The sequence below is a fragment of the Oncorhynchus keta genome, chromosome 10 (assembly GCF_023373465.1).
Source record: "Oncorhynchus keta strain PuntledgeMale-10-30-2019 chromosome 10, Oket_V2, whole genome shotgun sequence".
Classification (NCBI taxonomy): domain Eukaryota; kingdom Metazoa; phylum Chordata; class Actinopteri; order Salmoniformes; family Salmonidae; genus Oncorhynchus; species Oncorhynchus keta.
Window position 1 is genome coordinate 3,669,342 of NC_068430.1, and position 18,993 is coordinate 3,688,334.

The 18,993-nt window shown below is 41.6% G+C and overlaps 1 protein-coding gene across 1 annotated transcript in view; it reads left to right on the forward strand.

Annotated features, from left to right (window-relative positions):
* Positions 1–18,993, forward strand: part of LOC118389598 (metabotropic glutamate receptor 7-like) — a 410,239-nt gene that overhangs the window by 151,564 nt on the left and 239,682 nt on the right. Inside the window, exon 2 of the mRNA XM_052528607.1 lies at positions 14,509–14,725. Within this exon, the coding sequence (XP_052384567.1) occupies positions 14,509–14,725 (217 nt within the window). The remainder of the gene's footprint in view (positions 1–14,508; positions 14,726–18,993) is intronic.

Consider the following 18,993-nt stretch of genomic DNA (forward strand, 5'->3'; position numbering starts at 1 on the left):
CACCACCTGTATCAAGGCTCTCTGTCTAGTCCTGTTGTATGGAGCCATCACACCACCTGTATCAAGGCTCTGTCTAGTCCTGTTGTATGGAGCCATCACACCACCTGTATCAAGGCTCTCTGTCTAGTCCTGTTGTATGGAGCCATCACACCACCTGTATCAAGGCTCTCTGTCTAGTCCTGTTGTATGGAGCCATCACACCACCTGTATCATGGCTCTCTGTCTAGTCCTGTTGTATGGAGCCATCACACCACCTGTATCAAGGCTCTCTATCTAGTCCTGTTGTATGGAGCCATCACACCACCTGTATCAAGGCTCTCTGTCTAGTCCTGTTGTATGGAGCCATCACACCACCTGTATCAAGGCTCTCTGTCTAGTCCTGTTGTATGGAGCCATCACACCACCTGTATCAAGGCTCTCTGTCTAGTCCTGTTGTATGGAGCCATCACACCACCTGTATCAAGGCTCTCTGTCTAGTCCTGTTGTATGGAGCCATCACACCACCTGTATCAAAGCTCTCTATCTTTTTAATAGGGTGTCTCACTAAGGGAAAGGAAAGGGGGGACGACGACTTTGATTTCCTGATCCAACAGCAGGGTCGTGTTGGGTTTGTCTGCCCTGGCCTGGCCTGATGATCTGATGTATTGAGCTCTTAACATCACCGTCTCTTTCATCCTGTCATCGTCCTGTTAATTAAAGCTGGACTACTTAGGTGCAACATCCATTTTTTTTTTTGGAAAGAAAAAGACAAACTAGCTGTTAGCTGATGTAAGAAACACAGACTAATAGTGTCACTACGGAACACTAGTGGATTTATATTAAGAAACAAAGTGGGAAACAACATTAATTTCGTCCACATTGTTGCATGGTGCTGCATTGACCGGAGGTTGACGTCGTCCACATTGTTGCATGGTGCTGCATTGACCGGAGGTTGACGTCGTCCACATTGTTGCATGGTGCTGCATTGACCGGAGGTTGACGTCGTCCACATTGTTGCATGGTGCTGCATTGACCGGAGGTTGACGTCGTCCACATTGTTGCATGGTGCTGCATTGACCGGAGGTTGACGTCGTCCCACATTGTTGCATGGTGCTGCATTGACCGGAGGTTGACGTCGTCCACATTGTTGCATGGTGCTGCATTGACCGGAGGTTGACGTCGTCCACATTGTTGCATGGTGCTGCATTGACCGGAGGTTGACGTCGTCCACATTGTTGCATGGTGCTGCATTGACCGGAGGTTGACGTCGTCCACATTGTTGCATGGTGCTGCATTGACCGGAGGTTGACGTCGTCCACATTGTTGCATGGTGCTGCATTGACCGGAGGTTGACGTCGTCCACATTGTTGCATGGTGCTGCATTGACCGGAGGTTGACGTCAATAATGGATTTGCAATGTCTTGTTGCAGGCAAGGACCTATCACTAACATTATCATTGTAGACAAGGAAAGAGCGATATTTTAGCTAAATTCGATGGGGTTGTCTTTGACAACGATGGAACCTGCTTGTAAAAAGAAACCCACTGTGGTTTAATCCAATAGGAGACTACCATCCGGAGAGCGGGACAAGCAGCCTGTGGCAAAGCTGCTCTACACCCGACAACCTTACCATCAAGCCCGATTGTTCGTGTATTTAACAAAACCAGAGTGAAATGAAAATAGATAGACTCATGCAGTGTTGTTGTTTGTTTTGTTCATGTTGTAAATGTTAATGTGTTGTAAATATATATATGCCATTTAGCAGACGCTTTTATCCAAAGCGACTTACAGTCATGTGTGCATACATTCTACGTATGGGTGGTCCCGGGAATCGAACCCACTACCCTGGCGTTACAAGCACCATGCGCCATGCTCTACCAACTGAGCTACAGAAGGACCCATGTTCATATGTGTGCAGTGCTCAGCTGTAGGTCACATTTTTCTGCCAGTAGAGCAGAGCATCCTGCTGGCCGTCTCTGTCCTCATCCTCCAGCCTGAATCCATCGACCTAGAGGTCATTTAGAATACGCTCTTATCCAGAGAGACTCGGGTCTACAGTCAGTGCACAAACAGGTTAACTCAACAACATATCACATATTGCATTTACTTAATTTATTTCCAATTCTTCCTAAAAAAATAAACACAAACACAATAGCCTATATCTTTCTGCGCGCGTTATAGATCAGTTGTGGGGTCAGGATAGTACAGGAAAGAAATGGACAGGACAAAAACCAGGACAGGAATTAATTTTCACTCCTGCGTCTAACCTCTAATAGAGACTGCATGCAAGTGTCTTGTGGTCAAGCAACTGCACATGTTCTCCTTGAGTGACAGGAGGCGGGGCTAGGTCTGTGTGGAAAGAGGAGAGAGAGCGAGGAAGGATGATTGAAGTAGCGGTGTGAACTAGAAAAAGGTTTGAGGGACGTTACACACGACAAATCACATTTAATAAACCAAACATTCAAATGCCGTTACAGAAGGTCAAGTAAAAACCCAAACCGCTCTGTGCATCAATACTGGTGTCTACTGAAATAAAATAAGGTATACCGCCCAGCCCTAGTGTGTGTGTGTGTGTGTGTGTGTGTGTGTGTGTGTGTGTGTGTGTGTGTGTGTGTGTGTGTGTGTGTGTGTGTGTGTGTGTGTGTGTGTGTGTGTGTGTGTGTGTGTGTGTGTGTGTGTGTGTGTGTGTGTGTGTGTTCAAGGCCTAAGAGTCAGAGGGTGGAAGGTGAAAGGTTGTTGATTCCTGTGGAAGAGAGAGAGAGAGAGAGAGAGAGAGAGAGAGAGAGAGAGAGAGAGAGAGAGAGCGAGACAGAAAACAGGAAACAAGAAACTTCAAGGCCTAAGAGTCAGAGGGTGGAAGGTGAAAGGTTGTTGATTCCTGTGGAAGAGAGAGAGCGAGAGAGAAAACAGGAAACAAGAAATTTCAAGGCCTAAGAGTCAGAGGGTGGAAGGTGGAAGGTTGTTGATTCCCCATGGCACTGTTGAAATACTTGGTAGACCTCCAATTACACCCAATCAGAAGTCAAACGTTTTCTATACAGTTCATTCGGAAATTATTCAGACCCCTTGACTTTTCCACATTTTGTTACGTTACAGCCTGATTCTAAAATGGAGGTTTTCAGAAGTGTTTGCAAATGTATAACTAAAAAAAAACAATATAATATTACATTTACAAAAGTATTCAGACCCTTTACTCAATACTTCGCTGAAGGACATTTTGCAGTGACTACAGCTGTGAGTCTTCTTGGCTAGGACGCTACAAGCTTGGCACACCTGTATTTGGGGAGATTGCCCTATTCTTCTAGTAATATCCTCAAGCTCTGTCAGATTCGATAGGGAGTGGAGCTGCACAGCTATTTGTATCACCCATAACCATTGTTTACTGCTATAGTATATCACCCATAGCCATTGTTTACTCCTATAGTATATCACCCATAGCCATTGTTACTGCTATAGTGTATCACACATAGCCATTGTTTACTCCTATAGTATATCACCCATAGCCATTGTTTACTGCTATAGTATATCACCCATAGCCATTGTTTACTGCTATAGTGTATCACCCATAGCCATTGTTTACTGCTATAGTGTATCACCCATAGCCATTGTTTACTGCTATAGTGTATCACCCATAGCCATTGTTTACTGCTATAGTATATCACCCATAGCCATTGTTTAGGTTGCAACTTCAATCCCCTAAACTGACCAGGTACAGATCTGTCGTTCTGCCCCTGAACAGGCAGTTAACCCACTGTTCCCAGGCCGTCATTGAAAATAAGAATTCGTTCTTAACTGACTTGTCCATTGTTTACTGCTATAGTGTATCACTCACAGCCAATGTTTACTCCTATAGTATATCACCCATAGCCATTGTTACTGCTATAGTGTATCACCCATAGCCATTGTTTACTCCTATAGTGTATCACCCATAGCCATTGTTACTGCTATAGTGTATCACCCATAACCATTGTTACTGCTATAGTGTATCACCCATAACCATTGTTACTGCTATAGTGTATCACCCATAACCATTGTTACTGCTATAGTGTATCACCCATAACCATTGTTTACTCCTATAGTGTATCACCCATAGCCATTGTTTACTGCTATAGTGTATCACCCATAGCCATTGTTTACTGCTATAGTATATCACCCATAGCCATTGTTTACTCCTATAGTGTATCACCCATAGCCATTGTTTACTCCTATAGCATATCACCCATAACCCTTGTTTACTGCTATAGTATATCACCCATAGCCATTGTTTACTCCTATAGTATATCACCCATAGCCATTGTTTACTGCTATAGTGTATCACCCATAGCCATTGTTTACTCCTATAGCATATCACCCATAGCCATTGTTTACTGCTATAGTGTATCACCCATAGCCATTGTTTACTCCTATAGCATATCACCCATAGCCATTGTTTACTGCTATAGCATATCACCCATAGCCATTGTTTACTCCTATAGCATATCACCCATAACCATTGTTTACTGCTATAGCATATCACCCATAGCCATTGTTTACTCCTATAGTATATCACCCATAGCCATTGTTTACTGCTATAGTGTATCACCCATAGCCATTGTTTACTGCTATGGTATATCACCCATAGCCATTGTTACTGCTATAGTGTATCACCCATAACCATTGTTACTGCTATAGTGTATCACCCATATCCATTGTTTACTGCTATAGTATATCACCCATAGCCATTGTTTACTGCTATAGTGTATCACCCATAGCCATTGTTTACTGCTATAGTATATCACCCATAGCCATTGTTTACTCCTATAGTATATCACCCATAGCCATTGTTTACTGCTATAGTATATCACCCATAGCCATTGTTTACTGCTATGGTATATCACCCATATCCATTGTTTAGGTTGCAACTTCAATCCCCTAAACTGACCAGGTACAGATCTGTCGTTCTGCCCCTGAACAGGCAGTTAACCCACTGTTCCCAGGCCGTCATTGAAAATAAGAATTTGTTCTTAACTGACTTGTCCATTGTTTACTGCTATAGTGTATCACTCACAGCCAATGTTTACTCCTATAGTGTATCACCCATAGCCATTGTTTACTGCTATAGCATATCACCCATATCCATTGTTTACTGCTATAGTATATCACCCATAGCCATTGTTTACTGCTATAGTATATCACCCATAGCCATTGTTTACTGCTATAGTGTATCACCCATAGCCATTGTTTACTCCTATAGTATATCACCCATATCCATTGTTTACTGCTATAGCATATCACCCATAGCCATTGTTTACTCCTATAGTATATCACCCATAGCCATTGTTTACTGCTATAGTATATCACCCATAGCCATTGTTTACTGCTATAGTATATCACCCATAGCCATTGTTTACTGCTATAGTATATCACCCATAGCCATTGTTTACTGCTATAGTGTATCACCCATAGCCATTGTTTACTCCTATAGTATATCACCCATATCCATTGTTTACTGCTATAGCATATCACCCATAGCCATTGTTTACTCCTATAGTATATCACCCATAGCCATTGTTTACTGCTATAGTATATCACCCATAGCCATTGTTTACTGCTATAGTATATCACCCATAGCCATTGTTTACTGCTATAGTATATCACCCATAGCCATTGTTTACTGCTATAGTGTATCACCCATAGCCATTGTTTACTGCTATAGTATATCACCCATAGCCATTGTTTACTGCTATGGTATATCACCCATAGCCATTGTTTACTGCTATAGTATATCACCCATAACCATTGTTTACTGCTATAGTGTATCACCCATAGCCATTGTTTACTGCTATAGTGTATCACCCATAGCCATTGTTTAGGTTGCAAGTTCAATCCCCTAAACTGACCAGGTACAGATCTGTCGTTCTGCCCCTGAACAGGCAGTTAACCCACTGTTCCCAGGCCGTCATTGAAAATAAGAATTCGTTCTTAACTGACTTGTCCATTGTTTACTGCTATAGTGTATCACTCACAGCCAATGTTTACTCCTATAGTATATCACCCATAGCCATTGTTACTGCTATAGTGTATCACCCATAGCCATTGTTTACTCCTATAGTGTATCACCCATAGCCATTGTTACTGCTATAGTGTATCACCCATAACCATTGTTACTGCTATAGTGTATCACCCATAACCATTGTTACTGCTATAGTGTATCACCCATAACCATTGTTTACTCCTATAGTGTATCACCCATAGCCATTGTTTACTGCTATAGTATATCACCCATAGCCATTGTTTACTCCTATAGCATATCACCCATAACCATTGTTTACTGCTATAGCATATCACCCATAGCCATTGTTTACTCCTATAGTATATCACCCATAGCCATTGTTTACTGCTATAGTGTATCACCCATAGCCATTGTTTACTGCTATGGTATATCACCCATAGCCATTGTTACTGCTATAGTGTATCACCCATAACCATTGTTACTGCTATAGTGTATCACCCATATCCATTGTTTACTGCTATAGTATATCACCCATAGCCATTGTTTACTGCTATAGTGTATCACCCATAGCCATTGTTTACTCCTATAGTATATCACCCATAGCCATTGTTTACTGCTATAGTGTATCACCCATAACCATTGTTTACTGCTATAGTATATCACCCATAGCCATTGTTACTGCTATAGTATATCACCCATAGCCATTGTTTACTCCTATAGTATATCACCCATAGCCATTGTTTAGGTTGCAACTTCAATCCCCTAAACTGACCAGGTACAGATCTGTCGTTCTGCCCCTGAACAGGCAGTTAACCCACTGTTCCCAGGCCGTCATTGAAAATAAGAATTTGTTCTTAACTGACTTGTCCATTGTTTACTGCTATAGTGTATCACTCACAGCCAATGTTTACTCCTATAGTGTATCACCCATAGCCATTGTTTACTGCTATAGCATATCACCCATATCCATTGTTTACTGCTATAGTATATCACCCATAGCCATTGTTTACTGCTATAGTCTATCACCCATAGCCATTGTTTACTGCTATAGTGTATCACCCATAGCCATTGTTTACTCCTATAGTATATCACCCATATCCATTGTTTACTGCTATAGCATATCACCCATAGCCATTGTTTACTCCTATAGTATATCACCCATAGCCATTGTTTACTGCTATAGTATATCACCCATAGCCATTGTTTACTGCTATAGTGTATCACCCATAGCCATTGTTTACTGCTATAGTATATCACCCATAGCCATTGTTTACTGCTATGGTATATCACCCATAGCCATTGTTTACTGCTATAGTATATCACCCATAACCATTGTTTACTGCTATAGTGTATCACCCATAGCCATTGTTTACTGCTATAGTGTATCACCCATAGCCATTGTTTAGGTTGCAAGTTCAATCCCCTAAACTGACCAGGTACAGATCTGTCGTTCTGCCCCTGAACAGGCAGTTAACCCACTGTTCCCAGGCCGTCATTGAAAATAAGAATTCGTTCTTAACTGACTTGTCCATTGTTTACTGCTATAGTGTATCACTCACAGCCAATGTTTACTCCTATAGTATATCACCCATAGCCATTGTTACTGCTATAGTGTATCACCCATAGCCATTGTTTACTCCTATAGTGTATCACCCATAGCCATTGTTACTGCTATAGTGTATCACCCATAACCATTGTTACTGCTATAGTGTATCACCCATAACCATTGTTACTGCTATAGTGTATCACCCATAACCATTGTTTACTCCTATAGTGTATCACCCATAGCCATTGTTTACTGCTATAGTATATCACCCATAGCCATTGTTTACTCCTATAGTATATCACCCATATCCATTGTTTACTGCTATAGCATATCACCCATAGCCATTGTTTACTCCTATAGTATATCACCCATAGCCATTGTTTACTGCTATGTTGTATCACCCATAGCCATTGTTTACTGCTATAGTGTATCACCCATAGCCATTGTTTACTGCTATGTTGTATCACCCATAGCCATTGTTTACTGCTATAGTGTATCACCCATAGCCATTGTTTACTGCTATAGTATATCACCCATAGCCATTGTTTACTGCTATAGTGTATCACCCATAGCCATTGTTTACTGCTATAGTGTATCACCCATAGCCATTGTTTACTGCTATGTTGTATCACCCATAGCCATTGTTTACTGCTATAGTGTATCACCCATAGCCATTGTTTACTGCTATAGTGTATCACCCATAGCCATTGTTTACTGCTATAGTGTATCACCCATAGCCATTGTTTACTGCTATAGTATATCACCCATAGCCATTGTTTACTGCTATAGTGTATCACCCATAGCCATTGTTTACTGCTATAGTATATCACCCATAGCCATTGTTTACTGCTATAGTGTATCACCCATAGCCATTGTTTACTGCTATAGTATATCACCCATAGCCATTGTTTAGGTTGCAAGTTCAATCCCCTAAACTGACCAGGTACAGATCTGTCGTTCTGCCCCTGAACAGGCAGTTAACCCACTGTTCCCAGGCCGTCATTGAAAATAAGAATTTGTTCTTAACTGACTTGTCCATTGTTTACTGCTATAGTGTATCACTCACAGCCAATGTTTACTCCTATAGTGTATCACCCATAGCCATTGTTTACTGCTATAGCATATCACCCATAGCCATTGTTTACTGCTATAGTATATCACCCATAGCCATTCCTATCTGGCAGTGGTCAGTTGTCATATGATGTTGGACTGAATCGTTTTATGTTTGATGACTGAATTTTTTACTTCTGTTCTTCACCGGTTTTATTTCTACAATCTCATAGCCACATCCGTTCTTCTTATCCACTCCTCTAATGATGGGCAGTATTTACAGATGATTGCTTCTACTCTCCTCCCATTAAATTAAGAGAGATCAAAGGGCTAATTGAAGAAACCAGCGTGTTGTTTGGATTTACAGCTGAGGGAGCTCTCTCCTGAGAGAGAATTAACAAGGCCAAGGGACCAGACCTAAATGGACATAATGTTGAAGTAATCCCAGACCACTTTCTGATGGAATGTACATTTAAATGAAGAGCAAGGTGTGTCAAACTAATTTAGAAGTTTGAGGGATATCTTACTTTTAAAAAATGTGCTTACGGCACCTGGTATTCCCAGGCGGTCTCCCGTCCCAGTACTAACCGGGCCCGACCCGGAACAGGCGTATTCACGGTGGTATGGCACAAGAAGTCAATAGAGCAGGATGAGCCAAGAATGTCGCTGGACCAATTTTGCACCGTGCAAAGCATATCGTATCTTATTTTACTGATAACTCTGAACTTCATAAATTGAAATTTTTCCTCGTGGAAAAACAGTTTGAAATATGCTATATATTCATGATATAACATGTATTCAACATTAATAACTTTGAGCTGTGAAGTTTTGCCGAAGGCAAGGAGATGTCAAAACTTGCAATTATCCCCGGCCATAAAAAAAATTGAACTTTCAGTATCCCTGTAAAGCTTGTTTGGAAATGTCTGCCAGAATTGGTTCATGATTGAACATTGGCTTTTAAAGACGTGTTCACATTGGCAGTTTGAAGTGACTCAAATCGACCTTCGTAGGTGGTTTGAAGTGAGATACAAATCTGTTTCTAGGCCATGTCACTTGAGTGTTTGTTAGACTTTTATTCTGCATATCTTGTTGCTTGCTAAACAGCTACCTAGTTAGCTAGTTGACTGCTGTGGCTAGCTAGTTTACTAGCTGTGGCTAGCTAGTTGACTGCTGTGGCTAGCTATAGAACTAGTGTGGCCAGCTGCATATCTTGTTGCTTGCTAAACAGCTACCTAGTTAGCTAGTTGACTGCTGTGGCTAGCTGGTTTACTAGCTGTGGCTAGCTAGTTGACTGCTGTGGCTAGCTATAGAACTAGTGTGGCCAGCTGCATATCTTGTTGCTTGCTAAACAGCTACCTAGTTAGCTAGTTGACTGCTGTGGCTAGCTAGTTGACTGCTGTGGCTAGATAGTTAACTAGTGTGGCTAGCTCATTGACTGCCGTGGCTAGCTCGTGGACTGCTGTGTCTAGCTAGTTAACTAGTGTGGCTAGCTAGTTAACTAGTGTGGCTAGCTAGTTCACTGCTGTGTCTAGCTAGTTAACTAGTGTGGCTAGCTAGTTAACTAGTGTGGCTAGCTAGTTAACTAATGTGGCTAGCTAGTTAACTAGTGTGGCTAGCTAGTTAACTAATGTGGCTAGCTTAGTTGACTGCTGTGGCTAGCTAGTTGAGAACTGTGGCTAGCCAAAAATGACTTGTTTTGAAAGTTGGGGGATCTTATCCTTTGATGATTTAACAGTGTTCTTACATTATGATTTTGAACATTCAAAGGAAATTGGAAAAGGCCATGGCAGCCTTTGTTTTCACCTTAGGTTGCTATCTAACTTCTGAGTTATAGGAAGCATGAGCGCTGCTACAAATCAGCCTTCAATACTGCTCACACACCTGTCATTACTATTACAGCTAGCATAGCCATGGTAAGCATACGACTGCTGTCCAATCACACATAAATAACTCGGTCGCTTGGAACTGGCTGTTTGGACAGTCAGTTATATTGCAAAATGGATTTTGAAAAACACAAATGATTTGAGCATTAAGGCCTGCAGTGTGAACATGGCTTCAGAGCCCAAGTCATGTCGCCAGGTTTATCAGAGCCCAGACACACAGGATTGTCTATTGAGTGGTATTTGACTGGTTTCTCAGAGCCCAGACACACAGGATTGTCTATTGAGTGGTATTTGACTGGTTTCTCAGAGCCCAGACACACAGGATTGTCTATTGAGTGGTATTTGACTGGTTTCTCAGAGCCCAGACACACAGGATTGTCTATTGAGTGGTATTTGACTGGTTTCTCAGAGCCCAGACACACAGGATTGTCTATTCAGTGGTATTTGACTTGTTTCTCAGAGCCCAGACACACAGGATTGTCTATTCAGTGGTATTTGACTGGTTTCTCAGAGCCCAGACACACCGGATTGTCTATTCAGTGGTATTTGACTGGTTTCTCAGAGCCCAGACACACAATGCTGTCTAGACAACAAATACAATGTTACATACTGTAGGTAAGGATTAAACTCACAGGTTATTCACGTCAGAAGAGCAAAGGACTCACGCATGTAAATGCAGAGAACTGTGCAGGCTATAGAGATCAATAGTAACACAGGCTATAGAGATCAATAGTAACACAGGCGATAGAGATCAATAGCAACACAGGCTATAGAGATCAATAGTAACACAGGCTATAGTGATCAATAGTAACACAGGCTATAGAGATCAATAGTAACACAGGCTATAGTGATCAAAAGTAACACAGGCTATAGAGATCAATAGTAACACAGGCTATAGAGATCAATAGTAACACAGGCTATAGAGATCAATAGTAACACAGGCTATAGTGATCAATAGTAACACAGGCTATAGAGATCAATAGTAACACAGGCTATAGTGATCAATAGTAACACAGGCTATAGAGATCAATAGTAACACAGGCTATAGAGATCAATAGTAACACAGGCTATAGTGATCAATAGTAACACAGGCTATAGAGATCAATAGTAACACAGGCTATAGAGATCAATAGTAACACAGGCTATAGAGATCAATAGTAACACAGGCTATAGAGATCAATAGTAACACAGGCTATAGAGATCAATAGTAACACAGGCTATAGAGATCAATAGTAACACAGGCTATAGAGATCAATAGTAACACAGGCTATAGAGATCAATAGTAACACAGGCTATAGTGATCAATAGTAACACAGGCTATAGAGATCAATAGTAACACAGGCTATAGTGATCAATAGTAACACAGGCTATAGAGATCAATAGTAACACAGGCTATAGAGATCAATAGTAACACAGGCTATAGTGATCAATAGTAACACAGGCTATAGTGATCAATAGTAACACAGGCTATAGAGATCAATAGTAACACAGGCTATAGTGATCAATAGTAACACAGGCTATAGAGATCAATAGTAACACAGGCTATAGAGATCAATAGTAACACAGGCTATAGAGATCAATAGTAACACAGGCTATAGTGATCAATAGTAACACAGGCTATAGAGATCAATAGTAACACAGGCTATAGTGATCAATAGTAACACAGGCTATAGAGATCAATAGTAACACAGGCTATAGAGATCAATAGTAACACAGGCTATAGTGATCAATAGTAACACAGGCTATAGAGATCAATAGTAACACAGGCTATAGTGATCAATAGTAACACAGGCTATAGAGATCAATAGTAACACAGGCTATAGAGATCAATAGTAACACAGGCTATAGTGATCAATAGTAACACAGGCTATAGAGATCAATAGTAACACAGGCTATAGAGATCAATAGTAACACAGGCTATAGAGATCAATAGTAACACAGGCTATAGAGATCAATAGTAACACAGGCTATAGAGATCAATAGTAACACAGGCTATAGAGATCAATAGTAACACAGGCTATAGAGATCAATAGTAACACAGGCTATAGAGATCAATAGTAACACAGGCTATAGAGATCAATAGTAACACAGGCTATAGAGATCAATAGTAACACAGGCTATAGAGATCAATAGTAACACAGGATTGTGTTAAACAAACCAGACGGCACCATTTTTATTTTATAGTAGGAAAGGCCTATTCATCAGATGATTGACAATACATTTAATATTTTCATATATTCAAAAAAAATATAAGATGATGGATAATGTGCAGTACCCTCACATATTTTAAAACACCTACTCTTTCAGGGTTTTGTCTTTAATTGTATTATTTTCTACATTGTTGAATAATAGTGAAGAGGTCAAAACTATGAAAAAACAGATGTGGAATCATGCATTAACCAAAAAAGTGTATTTATATTTGAGATTCTTCAAAGTAGCCACCCTTTGCCTTGATGACTGTATGCACACATGACTGTAAGTCGCTTTGGATAAAAGCGTCTGCTAAATGGCATATATTATTATTATTATTATGACAGCTTTGGACACTCTTGGTATTCTCTCAACCAGCTTCATGACGTAGTCAACTGGAATGCATTCCAATTAATTAACAGGTGTGCCTTTTTAAAAGTTAAATAGTGGAATTTCTTTCCTACTTAATGTGTTTGAGCCAATCAGTTGTGTTGTGACAACGTAGGGTTGATATATAGAAGATAGACCTATTTGACAAGTCCATATTATGGCAAGAACTGCTCAAATAAGAAAAGAGAAACGACAGTCCATCATTATTTTAAGACATTAAGGTCAGTCAATCCGGACAATTTCAAGAACTTTGATAGTTTCTTTAAGTGCAGTTGCAAAAACCATCAAGCGCTATGATGAAACTGGCTCTTAATGAAGATTGCCACGGGAAAGGAAAACCCAGAGTTACCTCTGCTGCAGAGGATACGTTCATTAGAGTTACCTGTCTCTCATGAGGACCGTCACAGGAAAGGAAAACCCAGAGTTACCTCTGCTGCAGAGGATACGTTCATTAGAGTTACCAGCCTCCGAATTTTTTGCCCAAATACAAATAAATGCCTCACAGAGTTCAAGTAACAGACACATCTCAAAATTATGCCTTCATGGTTGAATTGCTGCAAAGAAACCACTACTAAAGAACACCAATAAAATGAAGAGACTTGCTTTGGCCAAAACACACAAGAAATGGGCATTAGACAGGTGAAAATCTGGGATATTTGGTTCCATGTCTTTGTGAGATGCAGAGTTGGTGAACGAATGATCTCTGCATGTGTGGTTCCCACCTTGAAGCATCGAGGAGGTGGTGTGATGGTGTGGGGGTACATTGCTGTTGACACTGTCAGTGATTTATTTAGAATTCAAGGTATACTTAACTAGCATGGCTACCACAGCATTCTGCAGCGATACGCCATCCCATCTGATTTACACTTAGTGGGACTATCATTTGCTTTTCAAGAGGACAATGACCCAACACACCTTCAGGCTGTGTAAGTGCTATTTGACCAAGAGGGAGCGTGATGGAGTTTAGCATCAGATGACCTGGCCTCCACAATCACCCGACCACATCCCAACTCAGATGGTTTGTGATGAGTTGGACTGCAGAGTGAAAGAAAAAAAAGCAAAGAACAGGTGCTCAGCATATGTGGGAACTCCTCCAAGACTGTTGGGAAAGCATTCCAGGTGAAACTGGTTGAGATAATGCCAAGAGTGTGCAAAGCTGTCATCATCAATGCTACTTTTAAGAATCAAAAATATTAAATATATTTTGATTTGTTTACCACTTTTTTGGTTACTACATGATTCCATATGTGTTATTCCATAGTTGTGATGTCTTCAATATATTTTGACTGGTACTGTGTGACAAGTGCAGTCCTATTGCTGACTGCCATCTGTCCAGCACATCGTATTCCACCTTGTGGAGCAAGCTGTTACGCATCAGAGTACTACTATATCTACTTTACATTCCCCAACCCGAGAAAACAGCCATGATTGGCATTATGATGTCCTCTCCATCTTAACCCTTCTTCCCTCTCTCCTCAGATTCCTCAGATCAGCTATGCCTCCACGGCCCCGGAGCTGAGCGACGACCGACGATACGACTTCTTCTCTCGCGTGGTGCCTCCGGACTCATTCCAAGCCCAAGCCATGGTGGACATAGTCAAGGCCATGGGCTGGAACTACGTATCTACCGTCGCGTCAGAAGGATCCTATGGAGAGAAGGGAGTAGATGCCTTTCATCAGCTGTCCAGAGAATCAGGTGAGTGTTAAAGTGACCTATCTGGGGAATGTTCTCTAGTGTTATCCTATGTTCTCTAGTGTTATCTTATATTCTCTAATGTTCTCTAGTGTATCCTATGTTCTCTAGTGTTATGTTATATTCTCTAATGTTCTCTAGTGTTATCGTATGTTCTCTAATGTTCTGTAGTGTTATCCTATGTTCTCTAGTGTAATCTTATATTCTCTAATGTTCTCTAGTGTTATCGTATGTTGTCTACTGTTCTCTAGTGTTATCCTATGTTCTCTAGTGTTATCTTACATTCTCTAATGTTATCTAGTGTTATCTTATATTCTCTAATGTTCTCTAGTGTTATCTTATATTCTCTAATGTTCTCCAGTGTTATCTTATATTCTCTAATGTTCTCTAGTTTTATCTTATATTCTCTAAAGTTCTCTAATGTTATCTTATATTCTCTAATGTTCTCTAGTGTTATCTTATATTCTCTAATGTTCTCTAGTGTTATCTTATATTCTCTAATGTTCTCTAGTGTTATCGTATGTTCTCTAATGTTCTCTAGTGTTATCCTATGTTCTCTAGTGTTATTGTATGTTCTCTAATGTTCTCTAGTGTTCTCTAATGTTATCGTATGTTATCTTATATTCTCTAATGTTCTCTAGTGTTATCTTATATTCTCTAATGTTCTCTAGTGTTATCTTATATTCTCTAATGTTATCGTACGTTCTCAAATCAAATCAAATCAAATTTATTTTATATAGCCCTTCGTACATCAGCTGATATCTCAAAGTGCTGTACAGAAACCCAGCCTAAAACCCCAAACAGCAAGCAATGCAGGTGTAGAATCACGGTGGCTAGGAAAAGCTCCCTAGAATGGCCAAAACCTAGAAAGAAACCTAGAGAGGAACCAGGCTATGTGTGGTGGTCAGTCCTCTTCTGGCTGTGCCGGGTGGAGATTATAACAGAACATGGCCAAGATGTTCAAATGTTCATAAATGACCAGCATGGTCAATAATAATAATCACAGGCAGAACAGTTGAAACTGGAGCATCAGCACAGCCTGGTGGACTGGGGTAGTCTAGGACCATGCCTCAGGTAGTCCTGAGGCATGGTCCTAGGGCTCAGGTCCTCTGAGAGAGAGAAAGAAAGAAAGAAAGAGAGAATTAGAGAGGGCATACTTAAATTCACACAGGACACCGGATAGGACAGGAGAAGTACTCCAGATATAACAAACTGACCCTAGCCCCCCGACACATAAACTACTGCAGCATAAATACTGGAGGCTGAGACAGGAGGGGTCAGGAGACACTGTGGCCCCATCCGAGGACACCCCCGGACAGGACCACACAGGAAGGATATAACCCCACCCACTTTGCCAAAGCACAGCCCCCACACCACTAGAGGGATATCTTCAACCACCAACTTACCATCCTGAGACAAGGCCGAGTATAGCCCACAAAGATCTCTGCCACGGCACAACACAAGGGGGGTGCCAACCCAGACAGGAAGATCACATCAGTGACTCAACCCACTCAAGTGACGCACCCCTCCTAGGAACGGTATTAAAGAGCCCTAGTAATTCAATGTCTCAGCCCCTGTAATATGGTTAGAGGCAGAGAATCCCAGTGGAGAGAGGGGAACAGGCCAGGCAGAGACAGCAAGGGCGGTTCGTTGCTCCAGAGCCTTTCCATTCACCTTCACACTCCTGGGCCAGACTACACTCAATCATATGACCCACTGAAGAGATGAGTCTTCAGTAAAGACGTGCGTCTCTCACATGGGTAGGCAGACCATTCCATAAAAATGGAGCTCGGGAAGACAGCGTAGCCTAGTGGTTAGAGCGTTGGACTAGTAACCGGAAGGTTGCGAGTTCAAACCCCTGAGCTGACAAGGTACAAATCTGTCTTTCTGCCCCTGAACAGGCAGTTAACCCACTGTTCCCAGGCCATCATTGAAAATAAGAATATGTTCTTAACTGACTTGCCTGTTTAAATAAAGGTAAAATTTAAAAATAATAAAAAAACATTGATCTTCATGCTGACCTCTTAGCAAAGGCAGCTAATCGACGTTTTTGGATAGTGGTCGTTTTGTTTTGTTAGAGATTTTTTAGAGATGAAACAGATATGAGTGGGGAGGCTCTTGAAGCCCTAGCAGCCATCTGGCCATGATGACACCCTCCCAGAGATGCCTCACGGTTTGACAGTTGGCTCTAGTCTTGCCCTGTCAGATAGTATTGTTGACTTTGAGTGATGGAGTGTTGTGTACATAGGGTCCCGGGATCAAGCCCCGGGTCAGGAAGACAGGGAAATAACTTACTCAGCTAGATTTTCATGAGACAAAATTTAGGCTGTAGCAATATTCTAGCTTATAAACTAACAAGATACTGAGCCTGCAATTTTTTTAATATTTATATATATTTTTTATTTAACCTTAATTGAACATGCCAAGTCATTTAAGAACAAATTGTTATTTACAATGACGGCCTACCCCGTCCAAACCCGGACGACGCCGGGCCAATTGTGCGCCGCCCTACGGGACTCCCAATCACGTCCGGGTTGTAATACAACCTGCTAACGTATGCTGGTTAAAACAACCAGTAATTGTAATGTGATGCACATGCATTTGATTAATGTGTCATTTTGTTGCCTCGGCGGTTCCAGTTTGACAGAGGTCCACGCTTTAACATAATCACCTACTGGTTCACACCTGGCAATAAAATCACAGTTAGCAGGTCCAGCAAAGCCATGGTAAAAAGCCTGTTAATATCATCTGCCCTGACATACTCTGTTTTCCCCCTTTATTATTCACAGGATGAGTGTGATACAGCTACCAACTGGCACCCTATTCTCTTTATAGTGCACTACTTTCGACCAGGGCCCACAGGGCTCTCTCTCTCTCTCTCTCTCTCTCTCTCTCTCTCTCTCTCTCTCTCTCTCTCTCTCTCTCTCTCTCTCTCTCTCTCTCTCTCTCTCTCTCTCTCTCTCTGTCTCTCTCTGTCTCTCTCTGTCTGTCTCTGTCTGTCTCTCTCTGTTTGTCTCTCTCTCTCTCTCTCTCTCTCTCTCTCTCTCTCTCTCTCTCTGTCTCTCTCTGTCTCTCTCTGTCTTCCTCTGTCTCTCACTGTCTCTCTCTGTCTCTCTCTGTCTGTCTCTCTCTGTCTGTCTCTGTCTGTCTCTCTCTGTTTGTCTCTCTCTCTCTCTCTCTCTCTCTCTCTCTCTCTCGCTCTCTCTCTCTGTCTCTCTCTGTCTCTCTCTGTCTTCCTCTGTCTCTCACTGTCTCTCTCTGTCTCTCTCTGTCTGTCTCTCTCTGTCCCTCTCTCTCTCTCTCTCTCTCTCTCTGTCTCTCTCTGTCTCGCTCTCTCTCTATCTCTCTCTCTGTCTCTCTCTCTCTGTCTCTCTCTCTCTGTCTCTCTATGTCTCTCTCGCTCTCTCTCTCTGTCTCTCTCTGTCTCTCTCTCTCTCTCTGTCTCTCTCCGTCTGTCTCTCTCTCTGTCTCTCTCTCTCTCTCTCTGTCTTTCTCTGTCTCTGTCTCTCTCTGTCTTTCTCTGTCTCTCTCTCTCTCTCTCTCTCTTGGTCTTTCTCTGTCTTTCTCTTTCTCTCTGTCTCTCTCTCTTTGTCTCTCTCTGTCTCCATCTCCCTCTCTCTCTCTCTCTCTCTCTCTCTCTCTCTCTGTCTTTCTCTCTCTCTCTCTCTCTGTCTCTGTCTCTGTCTCTGTCTCTCTGTGTTTCTCTGTCTCTCTGTCCCTCCCTCCCTCCCTCTCTCTGACTCTGTCTCTCTCTCTATATATATATTTAGGGAATAGTGTGCCATTTGGGACGCAATCTGTTACAGAAGAGTTTAATGAGCATCTTATTCACCAAAAGGGCTTCCTCTTCCTGGTTTCAGGGTTTTGTTCTGTATCGTTCTGGTTTATCTACCGACGGCGCTCCACTCCCATAATCCTCTATTGGTCCTAGGGGTTGAGTGTGTTTGTGTGTGTGTTTGTGTTTCTTTGGTTTTTCTTTTGGGGGGTTATTCCCCGCCCCCCCAATTTCTCCCCACACATCAGTTGGCTAATTAGGCTCAGCCGTTTCCAATGGGCTGTGGACGGCGGAAATATCTACAGAACATTGATTATTCATGCAGCGGACTGCAGAATAGATTAGAGAAGGATTTAAAATCTGCAACTTTCTCTGGCAGGAGACGTCCAACGACCACCGTTTTAAACATCCATGTAAACTGAATACATACATACAAACTTGTGATTGATCATAAACCAATGTTTCAGTCTTCAATAGACCAGTGTTCCTGTATATT